Below are 14,096 nucleotides of genomic sequence, written 5' to 3' on the forward strand. Positions count from 1 at the left end.
AGCAGTCAGGGTTGAGCTCTGAGCTGGGAGTCGGGTTGACCTGCGCTCAAGTCCCGGCAGTCCTGGTTCAGCCAGCCTTGGACTGGTTATTGTACCTCTGGGGGCCTCAGTTTCCTCACGTGTGAAATGGGGACAGCATCCCCTAGTGTACTGCGGATGCACAGCACACACTCTGAAGAAAGGGGCTGGGGAGTGATCGTCGGCATCCTGTGGCCCGCCCCACCCCAAGGTGCTAAAGGACTCTGGTTCCCTGCGAGCCAGAGCAGCTCGTCACGGGTCAAGGTCTAGGTGGGCAGGCAGATGGGCCTGGAACGGCAGGTTGAAGGTCAGAGAGGGGAAAAAAGGGTCTAGCTGGCCCCGCCAGTGTGGTCCCAGCCCCCAGGGCTCCCATCCGTCCTCCCGAGCTCAGGCCTGGTCAGACCCCAGGGCTGCAGGGTGGGGAGTGGGGAGTTCAGGAGCCCTGGCCACTGACCAGCTCCTCTGCGCCCCAGCTCCCGGTGGAGCCCCAGCTCCAGGCGGTACCCAGCCCGTCCGCATCGAGCCCTCCTCCTCTCACGTGGCCGAAGGGCAGACGCTGGATCTGAACTGCGTGGTCCCCGGGCAGGCCCACGCCCAGGTCACGTGGTACAAACGTGGCGGCAGCCTCCCCGCGCGGCACCAGGTAGAGCAGCCCACCGCACCCCTCCCCCGGCCCAGGGCCAGCCTGCAGGAGGGGCTGCACGGAGCAGCTCCAGCCCCCTCCTGACCCTCCCCGGTTGCGTTCAGACCCACGGCTCGCTGCTGCGGCTGCACCAGGTGTCCCCAGCCGACTCGGGAGAGTATGTGTGCCGCGTGGTCCTGGGCTCTGGGCCCCTCGAGACTTCCGTCCTGGTCTCCATCGAGGCCTCTGACGCCGGCACCATCCCTGGTGAGTGGACAGTCAGTGACAGGCTGGCAGGGGCCCGAGGGCCTTCCCGAGGGCTCGTGACTCCTGTTGCTGACGTGGAGATCAGGGCTGGGAGGCCCACGCCGGCGCTGGCCACAGGGCCCGGCCCAGGTGGCCTCCGCGTTCCTGAATAACCCGCCATCTTCGCATCGCTGTTCCGTCTGGCCCACTTACGCGCCTTCCCGCCCCTGCCTCTCTCCCAGCCTCAGTTATCCTCATCCCTCCCTCCCTCTTCCTCACACCCCTCTGCAAGCCTGGGCTCCTGCTCCAGCCCCCTCCCCAAGGCTGCTCTGCTGAGGACCTCAAGCCCAGGAGGCCTCTAACTCTAAACCCACCAGGCCGAGCCAGCTCCAGGGTGGGCAGTTCTGGCCGTCTCCCCTGGGAGGCATCTATGACCCATCCCCTCTCCCCGCAGCCCCGGGACCCGTCCCTCCCGTCAGGATCGAGTCCTCGTCCCCCACAGTGGCCGAGGGGCAGACCCTGGACCTGAACTGCGTGGTGGCAGGCCATGCCCACGCCCCGGTCACGTGGTACAAACGTGGGGGCACCCTCCCTGCCCGGCACCAGGTACCCGGGGGCAGAAAGGTGGGAGGTGGCCAGCCAGGGCTACACTGCAGACCACAGGGCGCGGAGGGAGCTGAGCTCGGAGGAATAGGGTATGGGGCGCCCGCCGGGCTCTGGGAAGCACCCCGCTCACACCCCTGCCCGCGTCTGTCCAGGTGCGTGGCTCCCGCTTGTACATCTTCCAGGCCTCCCCAGCGGACGCAGGCGAGTATGTCTGCAGGGCCAGCAACGGCGTGGAGGCCTCCATCACAGTCACAGTCACCAAGACCCAGGGCGCCAACTTCGCCTACCGTGAGTGGGGCCAGCCGGCCTGGGCTTGGAGGGAAAAGGGGAAAGGCCGGGGCCGCTGCAGAGGCCTGACTGACTGAGTGACCATCTCCTCCCCCAGCTCCTGGTGGCACCCAGCCCGTCCGCATCGAGCCCTCTTCCTCCCATGTGGCTGAAGGGCAGACCCTGGATCTGAACTGTGTGGTCCCCGGGCAGCCCCACGCCCAGGTCACGTGGCACAAGCGTGGGGGCAGCCTGCCCGCCCGGCACCAGGTACGGGACTGGAGGAGGGACAGGCCGAGGAGGGGACGGGAGGGAGGCCCCTGGGAAGGGGAGGTCAGGGGTGGGAGAGCAGGAGGCTCCTCTGAGGCGGAGAGGCCCTGGACCCCTCTGCGCAGGTGTGTGATGCGATGCTCAGAGCCCAGACGCTCTGACCGGTCAGCCCAAGTGGAGTGTGACTGCCGCTTCCCCCACCTAGTCGTTTGGGCAAATCACTCAATCTCTCTGTAGCGTATTTTCAGCATCTGTAAAACGGTAACGATCGTACTAACCTTACAGAATTATCTTAAGGATGAAGGGAACTAATTTGCATGCAAAGTGCTCAGAGTTCTGGCTCACTGAAAGTGCTAGAGCTGTATTAGTGTCACGTCAGTAGCTGTTAGTATTGATATATTCTGTAGCATTTAGGATGCCACTGATTGTAAGATGCACTGTTACTTTATGTACCTCTGAGGTAAAAAAAGAAGAAGAAAACCCTGCCGTTTGTAATTCGCTATTAGATGCATATTGATTTCAGAGGCGTTTAAAAGTGTGTCTAGGGAATTCCCTGCCTGTGCAGTGGTTAGGACTCTGTGTTTTCACTGCCAAGGGCCTGGTTTCAGTCCCTGGTTGGAGAGCTGGGATTCCATAGGCCACACGGTGACACCCAAAAATAATAATAATGCAAAAGTAATATGCATGTTACCAGCTCCATCCTATTTTTTTTTTATTTTAAATGTGTCCAGAAGTTGATGGAGTGTGGTGTTAGTGTTTGCTCAGTTCCCCATGGCTTCTCCTGACCACCCCTGGTCCTGGGATGAGACAGCCACTTCTCCACCTCTGAGCAGAATGGAGTTAAAAGTCAGTTCTCAGGCTCAGAGTGAGGCAGGGCGGCAGGTGATCAGCGCGAGGGTCCTGAGAGGGCCCCCTCTGACCCCACCTCCATTCTGGCCAGACCCACGGCTCCCTGCTGAGACTGTACCAGGTGTCTCCGGCCGACTCGGGCGAGTACGTGTGCCGAGTGGTGGGCGGTTCAGTGCCCCTGGAGTCCTCTGTCCTGGTCAGCATTGAGCCTGTAGACTCTGTGCCTGGTGAGTGATGGGGGTTCGGGGGGGAGGCTCCCCACTCCAGCAAAGGCAGGACCCCAGAAACCAGCAGACCCTACCTCCACTCACACCCTCCCCTCCCCGCCTCCTCCCAGCTGGGGATTCACTCTCTGCCCTCTGTCCCCAGCGCTGGGGGTCACCCCCCCGGTCCGGATCGAGTCATCCTCCTCACACGTGGCTGAAGGACAGACGCTGGATCTGAACTGCCTGGTTTCTGGGCAGCCCCACGCCCAGGTCACGTGGCACAAGCGTGGGGGCAGCCTGCCCGCCCGGCACCAGGTAGGAGGCAGGGAGCTAAGCGGGGAGGGGGCCTGAAGGACCCTCGAGACTGCAGAGTGAGGAGCTTTGAGTTCGGATATTGCTCTGCCATCTTGCCTGGCCAGTCCTTTGACTTCCCTAAGACTCAGTGTCCTCATCTGTCAAATGGGCTCACACTGCCTAGCTCACCTGCTCCATAGTGAAAGTGAACTTTAAAGTCACTCAGTTGTGTCTGACTGTTTGCGACCCCATGGGCTTTATAGTCCATGGAATTCTCCAGGCCAAAATACTGGAGTGGGTAGCCTTTCCCTTCTCCAGGAGATCTTCCCAACCCAGGGATCGAACCCAGGTCTCCCTGCATTGCAGGCAGATTCTTTACCAGCTGAGCCACAAGGGAAGCCCAAGAATACTAGAGTGGGTAACCTATCCCTTCTCCAGCGGATCTTCCCAACCCAGGAATCAAACCGGGGTCTCCTGCATTGCAGGTGGATTCTTTACCAACTCAACTATTAGGGAATCCACCTGCTCCATCGGACATCCACAAATGCTGAGCCTCTACTTCCTCCCACTAGACCCAGTCCCAAAACCCCGTCAAAGGAGCTGAAGGGTCCTGAGTGCTGGTTCTCCCTGGAAGAGCTTCCCTCAGGCTCTTTCAGGCTGGGTGGGGGCGGCCAGGGAAGGAGGCCTGAACCGTGAGCCCCAGCACAGCTCTGAGCCCGCCTGGCCTCCCAGGTTCACGGCTCCAGGCTGCGGCTGCCCCAGATGACTCCGGCGGACTCCGGGGAGTACGTGTGCCGCGTGGTCAGCGGCTCAGGCACCCAGGAGGCCTCGGTCCTCGTCACCATCCAGCAGCGCCGTGGCCCCACCCGCTGTGAGTGTCCCAGGGTCGCCGCAGACGGGCTGGGAGGGGCCACTCCACCCTCGCTGGCCCCCACACCCTGACCCCCCTCTCTCCCCACTCCCAGACCAGAACGTGGTGTACCCTGTCCGCATCGAGTCCTCCTCTGACTCCCTGGCCAACGGGCGCACTCTGGACCTTAACTGCCTGGTGGCCAGCCAAGCCCCCCATACCATCACCTGGTACAAGCGTGGAGGCAGCCTCCCCAGCCGGCACCAGGTATGGAGCCAGCGAGCAGGGAGGGTGCACGCCGGGGGGCGTGGCTGGCCCCCATGGGAACCGGGAGGAGCTCCTCACAGCCCTCCTCTGTGCTCATTCAGTCATTCAACACACAAAGAGCGTTCTTGCCAGAGGGGTCCTGGCCAGTGCTGGGGACACCGAGAGGAGTCCCACTGGCCCGCGTGGGTCCAGCACAGAACATTCTGTGATTCGCTCACTCCTGGCCCTTCCCCGAGAACCTGCTCCAGGCCACGTCCCACTCCCGCCACTGAGAATTCTAAGGGGATGAGACCAGGCATGCCCGCGGGTAGCTCAAAGACTAATGGGCAAGGCAGGTGTGCCGTATGACAGCCCTGTAGAAAGAGTCCCCACGGAGGGCCTCGGCGGGCTTGCTGGAGGGGTGACGGCTGAGAAAGAGTGCAAAGGCTGGAGGCACCCTGCACCCAGCCCAGAAGCTCAGAAAGGCCATTGACGGAGTTCAGGAGGAGACCAGGATGGGGGCAGGGCCCCCCCCAACCCTCCCCAAAGCAAGGCAGCAAGGATGCCAGAGTCTGGGAGAGGTGGAGGGGCCGCGCCCCAACCCACTGACACCTGCTCCGCCTTAGATCGTGGGCTCCAGGCTTCGGATCCCCCAGGTGACACCCGCAGACTCGGGTGAGTACGTGTGCCATGTCAGTAACGGTGCTGGCTCCCAGGAGACCTCACTCATCGTCACCATCCAGGGCAGTGACTCCTCCCACGGTGAGCACTGCCGAGGACAGGGGGTCAGGCGAGTGGGTGCCGGGGGAGGTAGTGAGGTCCTGGCACTGGTCACTGCCGTCTAACTCCGGCTGTCTGGCCCATTCTCTCGGTCCCCAGTGCCCAGTGTCTCCCCACCGATCAGGATCGAGTCCTCGTCCCCCACGGTGGTCGAAGGGCAGACCCTGGATCTGAACTGCGTGGTTGCTGGGCAGCCCCAGGCCACCATCACGTGGTACAAGCGTGGGGGCAGCCTTCCTGCTCGACACCAGGTATGGAGCGGAGCCCGGCCGTGGGGTGGGCACCTCAGGGACAGCCCCCAGGGCAAGCGGCCCGAAGCGTTAGCTGCTGGTCCTTCCTCCTGCTGAGACAAGACAGAGGGTGGCCTCAGCCGGTCTGATGGAGGAGGCCTGATCCAGCCAGTGACCCCTCAGCCCCTCAACCCCCTCCATCTCTGCACCCCCAGGCCCACGGCTCCCGCCTAAGGCTGCACCAGATGTCCGTGGCAGATTCAGGCGAGTATGTGTGCCGGGCCAACAACAACATCGATGCCCTGGAGGCCTCCATCGTGGTCTCAGTCACCCCCGGCACTGGTGGCCCCTCCGGTGAGTCCAGTGAGTGACCCAGGAAGGGAGTGGGAGATGCTGGTACCTGTGTTTCCTGGGGAAGAAGGGCTCTGTAGTCAGGGCACTCAGACGAGGTGGTGGGCCAGGACGAGGGTTCCCCAGAAAGAAGCCTGGGTTCACACCCTGCCAGCGCCACTAAGGACCTTGAGGGAGAGATTCCCCTCTCGGCTTCGGTACCATCGTCAGTGAAACGGGGACATGGGTCCTTTCAGCCTCAGAGAGCTGTCCCGTACAGTGGCCACTAGCCACGCTTGGCCTTCATGTTTCAATAACCAAGTGCACAGGAGCTGTGCTAGCTGGTAGCTGCTACTGCATCAGTGTGGGTGGTAAACGCGCCCATCATCGCAGGAAGTCGGTGAATTTTGTGAGGCTGACATGAGTTGGTAATGCACAGAAAGCACTTAGAACAGTGCCTGGCATCCTGTAATAAGTGTTAGCGTTCCTACCTGGGGGGCAGTGGGAATTTCTGCAGTTGAGGCTCCCAAATGACTTAGGACCAAAGCCCCGGCTCTCTGTCTCTGTGCCCCCAGGCCCCGGTGGGACCATGCCCATCAGGATCGAGTCGTCGTCTTCCCACGTGGCCGAAGGGCAGACCCTGGATCTGAATTGCGTGGTCCCCGGCCAGGCCCACGCACAGGTCACGTGGCACAGGCGTGGAGGCAGCCTCCCGGCTCACCACCAGGTGGGGGCGTGAGCGCGGGGCAGGACCTAGTAGGAGGGCTGCTGGATGTGGGCGCCCCGGCTTGGGGCCTGTCCCTCACGCCCTGCCCGGGAGGGAGACCTGGGAGCCCCCCGTGGGACACGGGGCCTGCCTGGGTCAGAGGCTGAGCCCCGGGCCCCGGCCTCCAAGGGCTGATCCTCCACGCCGCCTCACTTCTGCTTCTCTCCCGCGCCGTGCCCCTCAGACCCACGGCTCACGGCTGCGGCTGCACCGGGTGTCCCCGGCCGACTCGGGCGAGTACGTGTGCCGCGTGGCCCTCGGCTCTGGGCCCCTGGAGGCCTCCGTCCTGGTCACCATTGAAGCTTCCGGCTCTGGCAGTGTTGTCGTCCCCGGTGAGGATCCCTGCAGTGGGGCTGGGAGGCTGGAGGAGGGAGGTGAGGAGGGGACCAAGGTCGGGAGCCAGAGCGAACGGGTTTTGTCCCCAGGGGCCCGAGAACACAGAGCCAAGAGTCTGGCTTGTGGGGCTTGAGCCCCCAGCACTCTGTCCACGCTCTGAAATGTTACACGAGCCACTCCTGTGTGTCCCTTTCTGCATCTGGTCTAGTGGGGCTGGTAGAGCCCTTGCAACCATGACACAGGTTCCTTAAAAGGCTGCAACTTGCACCTCTGGGGTCAGAGAGGGTGATTTTAAGTGGTACCCTGATAAACACCTTTTATATCGATGGTGGTATACTGGACAAAAACAACAACAAGTCAGACCTGTCATAATTGCATGGAAATCATTGCCTATAATGGGGCTGTGTATTTAAGGGTCATCTTCAGTGACTCACTTAAAAAGGAAAATGGAAAGGAATTAACAGCACAGGCAGCGTGTGGCTGTAAGAGGATTCGTGATAATAGTACCTGAGCTGCTGAGTAATGAGCATGATACACACTTATTAGGTGGTGGGCCCTGGTATATTTACACATAGGAACTCATTTCACCCTCACAGTAAGCGTTTGCGGTTGGTATGATGGTTCTCTCTGTTTTACAGATGGGGAAACTGACGCATGGAAAGGTTTTTTTTGTTTGTTTGTTTGTTCATTTAGTTTAGTTTTTTTTTAATAGCTTTCCAAAGGTTCTACAACTGATAAATGGCAGGGCTGGGTTTTGAACTCAGGCAGTGTGGCCCCAGAGCCTGGTTCTTAGCCACATACTATGCAAGTCCGGGAAACATTAGTGATCCGTGTGGAGGGCCCCGGCCCTGAGCCCCGGCCGCCCGCGATGATGTGAGCTCAGGAGATGGTGGGCCATCGTCTAGAGAATGAGGCGCCTCTGTGCCCCTGGCTAACCCAGCTGCTCCAGGCCTCAGAGGAACGGGAAGGGGGCAATCAGGACTGTCGTCGAGTAGCCTCTGAACACCTGGGCACCCAGGGGCAGGGGCTGAGGGTGCACGGAGCCCCAGCTCACTGACTTCTCCCTGTGGGCCAGCCCCGGGCGGAGCTCCACCCATCCGCATCGAGACCTCCTCCTCCCACGTGGCCGAAGGGCAGACCCTGGATCTGAAATGCGTGGTGCCCGGCCAGGCCCATGCTCAGGTCACCTGGCACAGGCGTGGAGGCAGCCTCCCTGCTCGGCACCAGGTATGGAGTCTGAAGAAAGCAGGGTGCGGGCACCCCCTCCCCACTCCCCCTGCCCAGGAGGGAAGGTGGCCCCAGCACATTCAAGGCTTCAGGAGAAATGGCAGAAGGTCACTGGGGGTCAGGGGGTCAAGGGCAAGCTGGACATGGTTGGGCTAAACCCTTCATATCAAGGGCTGCCCAGAACCTTGGCATGAATTAGGAAAGGACACCTCTTGAACTTCCCCAGTGGTTAAGACTCCAGTGCAGGGGGAATGGGTTCAATCCCTGGCTGGGGAACTAAGATCCAACATGCTACAGAGTACAGCCAAAAATTAAAAAAACAAACAAAAAAACAGAAAAGAACACTCTTACTCATGACACTGCTTGCTCCTGCCAGGAAAAATGTAACAGAAAACATCCTCTGCAGTGTCTAATGTCAGAAGGGGGTCGCCTTTGGCAGGAGACCGCCTCCGCAGTGGCCCGTGACGGTTCTGTGGGACGGGTGTCAGGGCTGGGGCAACTGAAAAACTTGGCCACCGGCCTCCACCCCCCGCCAAGTTCACTCTCCCCACCCTGGCCAGGTCCACGGCCCACTGCTGAGGCTGAACCACGTGTCCCCAGCCGACTCTGGCGAATACTCCTGCCAAGTGTCCAGCAGCTCGGGCACCCTGGAGGCTTCCGTCCTGGTCACAATCGAGGCTTCCAGCCCACGTCCCATTCCTGGTGAGCGACAAGAGCCGCGGGTGGTGCTGGGGCGCAGGCTTGGGGCCCCTTCCTGGCCTTGTTCCTCCTGCTCTCCCACAGGGCTCTAGCCCTTGGCTGCAGGAAGGTCCCCAACCACTGGGGACCAAGGTCTCACGTGGCACCCCAGCCCCCAGGGGACCAAGACTCTTCTTAAGTCAGCGGCACTCAGCCACGTCAGCTGCTCTGAAGCCAGCGCACCTCCAAGGAGCACCGGCTGGCGCTCACTGCCCCCCGCCTTCGGCATCTGCCTGCACCCCCAGAGCCTCGGCTTTCTCACCCACCGCCCGTTGTGTCCACAGCCCCAGGACTCGCCCAGCCCATCCACATCGAGGCCTCCTCCTCCCACGTGACCGAAGGGCAGACCGTCGATCTGAACTGCGTGGTCCCCGGGCAGGCCCACGCCCAGGTCACCTGGCACAAGCGTGGGGGCAGCCTGCCCGCCCGGCACCAGGTACGGGGCCCTGGATGGGGAGGAATCCAGAGTGGGCCAGGTCTGACCTGCGGTTACCTTCTGCCTCCTCGACCTTCTCCATACAAACCCCGGCCTGCTTGGGGACCCCAGGGGATCAAATGCTTTCCTGCAAGGAGTTATCACCAGCCGGAGAGTCAAGAGACCTGGGTTCTTCTCCTGGCTCTGCTGCTGAATCATCTTCTGAGCCAGTTTCCCCCTCTACAAAGGGGATATGTTGGGCTTGTAGGTGTCTGTGAACCACCCTCCCCTCTCCAGCTGGAGCTCTGAGCTCCTGAGACCCAAGGGAGAACTCTTTACACACTGGCACAGCTGGGCTCGGGGGCTTGCCCTGCCCCAAGTGCTTTGGCATGACGGCCACCCCTCATCATTCCGACAGACCCACGGCTCCCGGCTACGGCTCCACCACGTCTCCCAGTCTGACTCTGGAGAATACGTGTGCCGCGTGGTTGGCGGCTCAGGGTCCGAGCAGGAAGCCTCCTTCACCATCACTGTCCCACCCAGCGCGGGGTCCTCCTACCGTGAGTGAGGCAGACACCATGGGCCAGGGGAGGCGGGGAGACCCTGGAACCCACACAGCCCTGCCCAGCCCAGCCCTCTGCCCCCCAGGTCTTAGGAGCCCTGTGATCTCCATTGACCCGCCCAGCAGCACCGTGCAGCAGGGCCAAGATGCCAGCTTCAAGTGCCTCGTCCATGATGGGGCAGTCCCCATCAGCCTTGAGTGGAAGACTCGGAACCAGGAGCTGGAGGGTGAGCTGGACCGGGTGCAGGGGGGGCTGGAGATGGGTACGAATGCACGATGACCACCACTGGAGGCTGGGTGGAGGGGACCCTGGCACCAAACTCACCGTGTGACCCTGGGTAAAGCCCTTCTCCCTGGGGTCTGGGTGTCCCAATGTGGATGGGGACAGGGCCGGACCCAGAAGTGTCTCCATCTTCATTGGCCATGCCTGGGACCTCGTGAGCTGGATACACCCAGACCAGAGGGGTTGGGGCACGGGGCGCTGGTGCGCCTCCTGGCAGCTCCCAGGCAGGAGGACACCCTCACTGACCGTACCCTCCCTGATGCCAGACAACGTCCGCATCAGCCCCAATGGCTCCATCATCACCATCGTGGGCGCCCGGCCCAGCAACCACGGTGCCTACCGCTGCGTGGCTTCCAATGCCTACGGCGTGGCCCAGAGTGTTGTGAGCCTCAGCGTGCATGGTGAGGGCCTTCGACCCCGCAGGCTCTGCCTTCCTGTTTCCAGCCCCAATTCCCACCTCTGCCCCTCGCCTCTCTCTTGGGCATTCTCCATCTCTGAGCCTCGGTCCCTACGTGGGTTCAGTGGGGGGACCAGTGCCCACTGGCAGCTGCCGACAAGGGGGCTGTGACAGGGCACGTGATCGGCAGGGCCCCGCGTGTGTATCAGCCGTGCCGCTCCCCTGGACAGGGCCCCCTGTGGTGTCCGTGCTCCCCGAGGGCCCTGTGCGGGTGAAGCTGGGGAAGGACGTCACCCTGGAGTGTGTCAGTTCCGGGGAGCCCCGATCTTCTGCTCGCTGGACCCGGATCGGTGCCCCCACCCACTTGGAGCAGCGGGCGCATGGGCTCCTGGACAGCCACACAGTACTGCAGGTGAGGCCAGGGAGGTCTCATCTCTGGATCTGAGGCCCAGTCAGAGCCCATCCTTGAGCAGATACTTGGAGGAGAGAGTGGTGGGTCACCAGATGGGTGATGAATTGATGGAGAAGGGGAGGGTTAGGCGGATGATGGGTAGATTGGAAGACAGTCAGGAAGAAAGAAGGAAAGTGGAGAAAAGGGAAGGAGGAAAGAACGGATTGAAGGATGAGTGGTGGGGTGGGTCAGTGGATGGATAGATGGGTGGGTGGATGGATGGATGGGTCGGTGGATGGGTAGATGGATGGATGGGTGAGTAGATGGATGGATAGATGGATGGGTGGGTGGGTAAGTAGGTGGATGGATGAGTGGGTAGATGGGTGAGTGGGTGGGTAGGTAGATGGGTGGATGAGTGGATAGATGGGTGGGAGGGTAGATGGGTGGATGGTATATGGATGGATGAACAGAGGGGTGGGGTGACTGGATAGACAAGTAAATGTGTGGACTGGTGGGACGTCTTAAATGTGAGCCCTCAAGTAGCCAGTCAAATAGGAAAGCTAAAAACAGATGAACAAGTAGAGGAAAGAGTTTAAAACCAAGCCAAAAGCTAGGGGCTGCCGCCAAGGTACCCCCCTCGAGGGCCCCCTAACCAAGACCCTTGCTTCTTCCAGATTTCATCAGCTAAACCGTCAGATGCGGGCACCTACGTCTGCCTAGCTCAGAACGCACTGGGCACGGCGCAGAAGCGAGTGGAAGTGATTGTAGACACGGGTGCCGTGGCCCCGGGGGCCCCCCAGGTCCAGGTGGAAGAAGTCGAGCTGACCGTGGAAGCCGGACACACAGCCACCCTGCGCTGTTCAGCCACAGGTGCAGACGGGCACGGGCCCACGGGTGGGCGGGGGCGCGGGCCCACGAGGCGGGCGGGGGCACAGGCCCGGAATTTAGACATCTTTGGAGACCCAAAGACGGTGTCATGCCCAGGGAGGGGGCAGTCACCCAGCGATGGCTGAGGGGCCCGCTTAGTGGCCCCCATGAAGGAGCAAGCTCACCCAGGTCCCTTCCTGACCATGCCGCCCCCCAGCCAATCCTGGGGGACAGCCCAGACCAACCTCTGCTGGTCCACTCTACAGGCAGCCCCAAGCCCACCATCCACTGGTCCAAGCTGCGCTCCCCACTGCCCTGGCAGCACCGGCTGGAAGGCGACACGCTCATCATCCCGCGGGTGGCCCAGCAGGACTCGGGCCAGTACATCTGCAACGCCTCCAGCCCGGCCGGGCACGCGGAGGCCACCGTCGTCCTGCACGTAGAGAGTAAGGCCCTGGCCCGCCCTCCCCAGGCTACCGTCTCTGCACCGCATGGAGGTCCAAGCGCCCCTCACCACCCCCAGCCAGGCTCCACATCCGTCCCAGATGGAACCCCAGGAGCCCCATCTGGAGGGTCGCAGGCCCCTCAGGCCCCGGGAGCCTGCCCTCCCCTAGCACGCATATGCCTGCCTGGGACTTGGCCTGCCCTCATCCGCAGTCCCCGGGGCTCAGCATCCTTCGGCTTCGCCGGTCCCTTTGGCCAGTTGCTGGGGCCCAGCACCAGCTGCCGCCCTGACCTCTGTGTCTCCCCCACCCCCGACCCCAGGCCCGCCCTACGCCACCACCGTCCCGGAGCACGCCTCGGTGCGAGCCGGGGAGGCCGTGCAGCTGCAGTGCCTGGCTCACGGGACACCCCCGCTGACCTTCCAGTGGAGCCGCGTGGGTGGCCACCTCCCGGCGGGCGCCACCGCCAGGAACGAGCTGCTGCTGTTCGAGGCCGCAGCCCCCGAGGACTCGGGCCGCTACCGCTGCCAGGTCACCAACAGGGTGGGCTTGGCCGAGGCCTTCGCCCAGGTGCTCGTCCGAGGTGAGCGGCCGCGGCTCGGGCTGGGCAGGACAGGGGTCCGTTTTTCCTCTAGGCGCTCATCTGAGCCCTTCACTTGCCCCATAGCTGGCGCTTCACTTGGGGCACAGAGCGCCCCCTTGATTACTCTAGCGGGAACTCCTGCCTTTCCCCTGTTCCCCAAGGCCCGAGGCAGGCCTGCCTCCTCCAGAAAGACCCGCCTCACTGTTCTCAGCACCTGTAGCTCTCACCGCTGTGTCCCCCGCCCCGCTCCTGGGCATTGACCTCACACTGCCGGAGGCTGTGTTTACATAAGTACCCCAGCCTGCCTCACCTGCCGGACTGGACAATCAGGGCAGGGCCTGAATCTGGACCTAGCAGCTCCGGGCTTGTCCACCCACAGCAAGAACGGGCTGTGTAAATGCCAGACGGTGACCACAAGGAGTGTGTGCTGGGGCAGCACCCCAGCTGCCCAGGCTCTCAGCAGGTTTCCAGGGAATCCAGCGTCTCCGTGGTCTCCTCGGGAGCTCCGGGCCAGAGTCAGCCCGGGTCCTGGGTTCAATGCCCCAGCTCCGTGGCTTGATGCCTGTGCGACCTTGGCCAAGTCAGTGGATCTCAAGCTTCATTGTTTTCATCCTGTCGAGTAGAGAGGACGAGGCTAGCACAAAGGCTGACTTAGAAAGATACATGTATGTAGAGCCTGGAGCAGGTAGTGGGCGCTTGGTAAATGGTGGTAATATGCATTTGACCCACTCACCTACCCGGACAGGTAGGTGCCCTCACCTGGGATCTTCCTATTTTCTGTAAATTTGTATTCACTTATTGATTGATTGATTGATTTTGGCTGTGATGGTCTTCACTGCTTTGCAGGGCCTTCTCAAGTTGCAGAAGTGGGGGCTACTCTTGTGGTGCAGTGACTTCTCTTGGGGCTTTAGACCCTGTGGTCTGCGGGCTGAGCAGTTGCAGCTCCTGGGCTCCAAAGCATAGGCTTCTGTAGTTGTGGTGCCCGGGCTTAGTTGCTCAGTGGCAAGGAGCATCTTCTTAGATCAGGGATCAAACCCGTGTTCCCCTGCACTGGCAGGCAGATTCCTATCCCCTGCGCCACCAGGGAAGCCCCCTCCTGTTTTAGACTAGGGTCAGAATAGCCTTTGCTGTCCTTCCTTCAAATGTCTGAATCTTTCCAAGACTGAACCCTCCCGAAGTCCAGGAGCCTGTGAAAGCACAGTCCAGCACTTCACAGACTTTTTTTCTTTCATACGCACTTATTTGGCTGCGTTGGGTCTTAACCGCAGCACATA

The 14,096-nt window shown here is 61.6% G+C and overlaps 1 protein-coding gene across 9 annotated transcripts in view; it reads left to right on the forward strand.

Annotated features, from left to right (window-relative positions):
* Positions 1–14,096, forward strand: part of HSPG2 (heparan sulfate proteoglycan 2) — a 110,109-nt gene that overhangs the window by 81,133 nt on the left and 14,880 nt on the right. For 6 of the 9 annotated variants that reach the window (XM_061394059.1, XM_061394011.1, XM_061394021.1 and 3 more), the window contains 24 exons: positions 492–661; positions 766–907; positions 1,341–1,492; positions 1,645–1,780; positions 1,878–2,029; positions 2,970–3,105; positions 3,248–3,399; positions 4,111–4,249; positions 4,344–4,495; positions 5,101–5,236; positions 5,354–5,505; positions 5,700–5,847; positions 6,390–6,541; positions 6,765–6,912; positions 7,992–8,143; positions 8,704–8,845; positions 9,166–9,317; positions 9,715–9,856; positions 9,945–10,085; positions 10,408–10,542; positions 10,769–10,950; positions 11,604–11,799; positions 12,063–12,242; positions 12,562–12,822. In XM_061394059.1, coding sequence (XP_061250043.1) covers positions 492–661; positions 766–907; positions 1,341–1,492; positions 1,645–1,780; positions 1,878–2,029; positions 2,970–3,105; positions 3,248–3,399; positions 4,111–4,249; positions 4,344–4,495; positions 5,101–5,236; positions 5,354–5,505; positions 5,700–5,847; positions 6,390–6,541; positions 6,765–6,912; positions 7,992–8,143; positions 8,704–8,845; positions 9,166–9,317; positions 9,715–9,856; positions 9,945–10,085; positions 10,408–10,542; positions 10,769–10,950; positions 11,604–11,799; positions 12,063–12,242; positions 12,562–12,822 — 3,750 coding nt within the window. The remainder of the gene's footprint in view (positions 1–491; positions 662–765; positions 908–1,340; positions 1,493–1,644; positions 1,781–1,877; positions 2,030–2,969; positions 3,106–3,247; positions 3,400–4,110; positions 4,250–4,343; positions 4,496–5,100; positions 5,237–5,353; positions 5,506–5,699; positions 5,848–6,389; positions 6,542–6,764; positions 6,913–7,991; positions 8,144–8,703; positions 8,846–9,165; positions 9,318–9,714; positions 9,857–9,944; positions 10,086–10,407; positions 10,543–10,768; positions 10,951–11,603; positions 11,800–12,062; positions 12,243–12,561; positions 12,823–14,096) is intronic. The other 3 variants (XM_061394038.1, XM_061394069.1, XM_061394078.1) reach the window with 1 other exon arrangement.

The sequence above is a fragment of the Bos javanicus genome, chromosome 2 (genome assembly GCF_032452875.1).
Source record: "Bos javanicus breed banteng chromosome 2, ARS-OSU_banteng_1.0, whole genome shotgun sequence".
Lineage (NCBI taxonomy): Eukaryota > Metazoa > Chordata > Mammalia > Artiodactyla > Bovidae > Bos > Bos javanicus.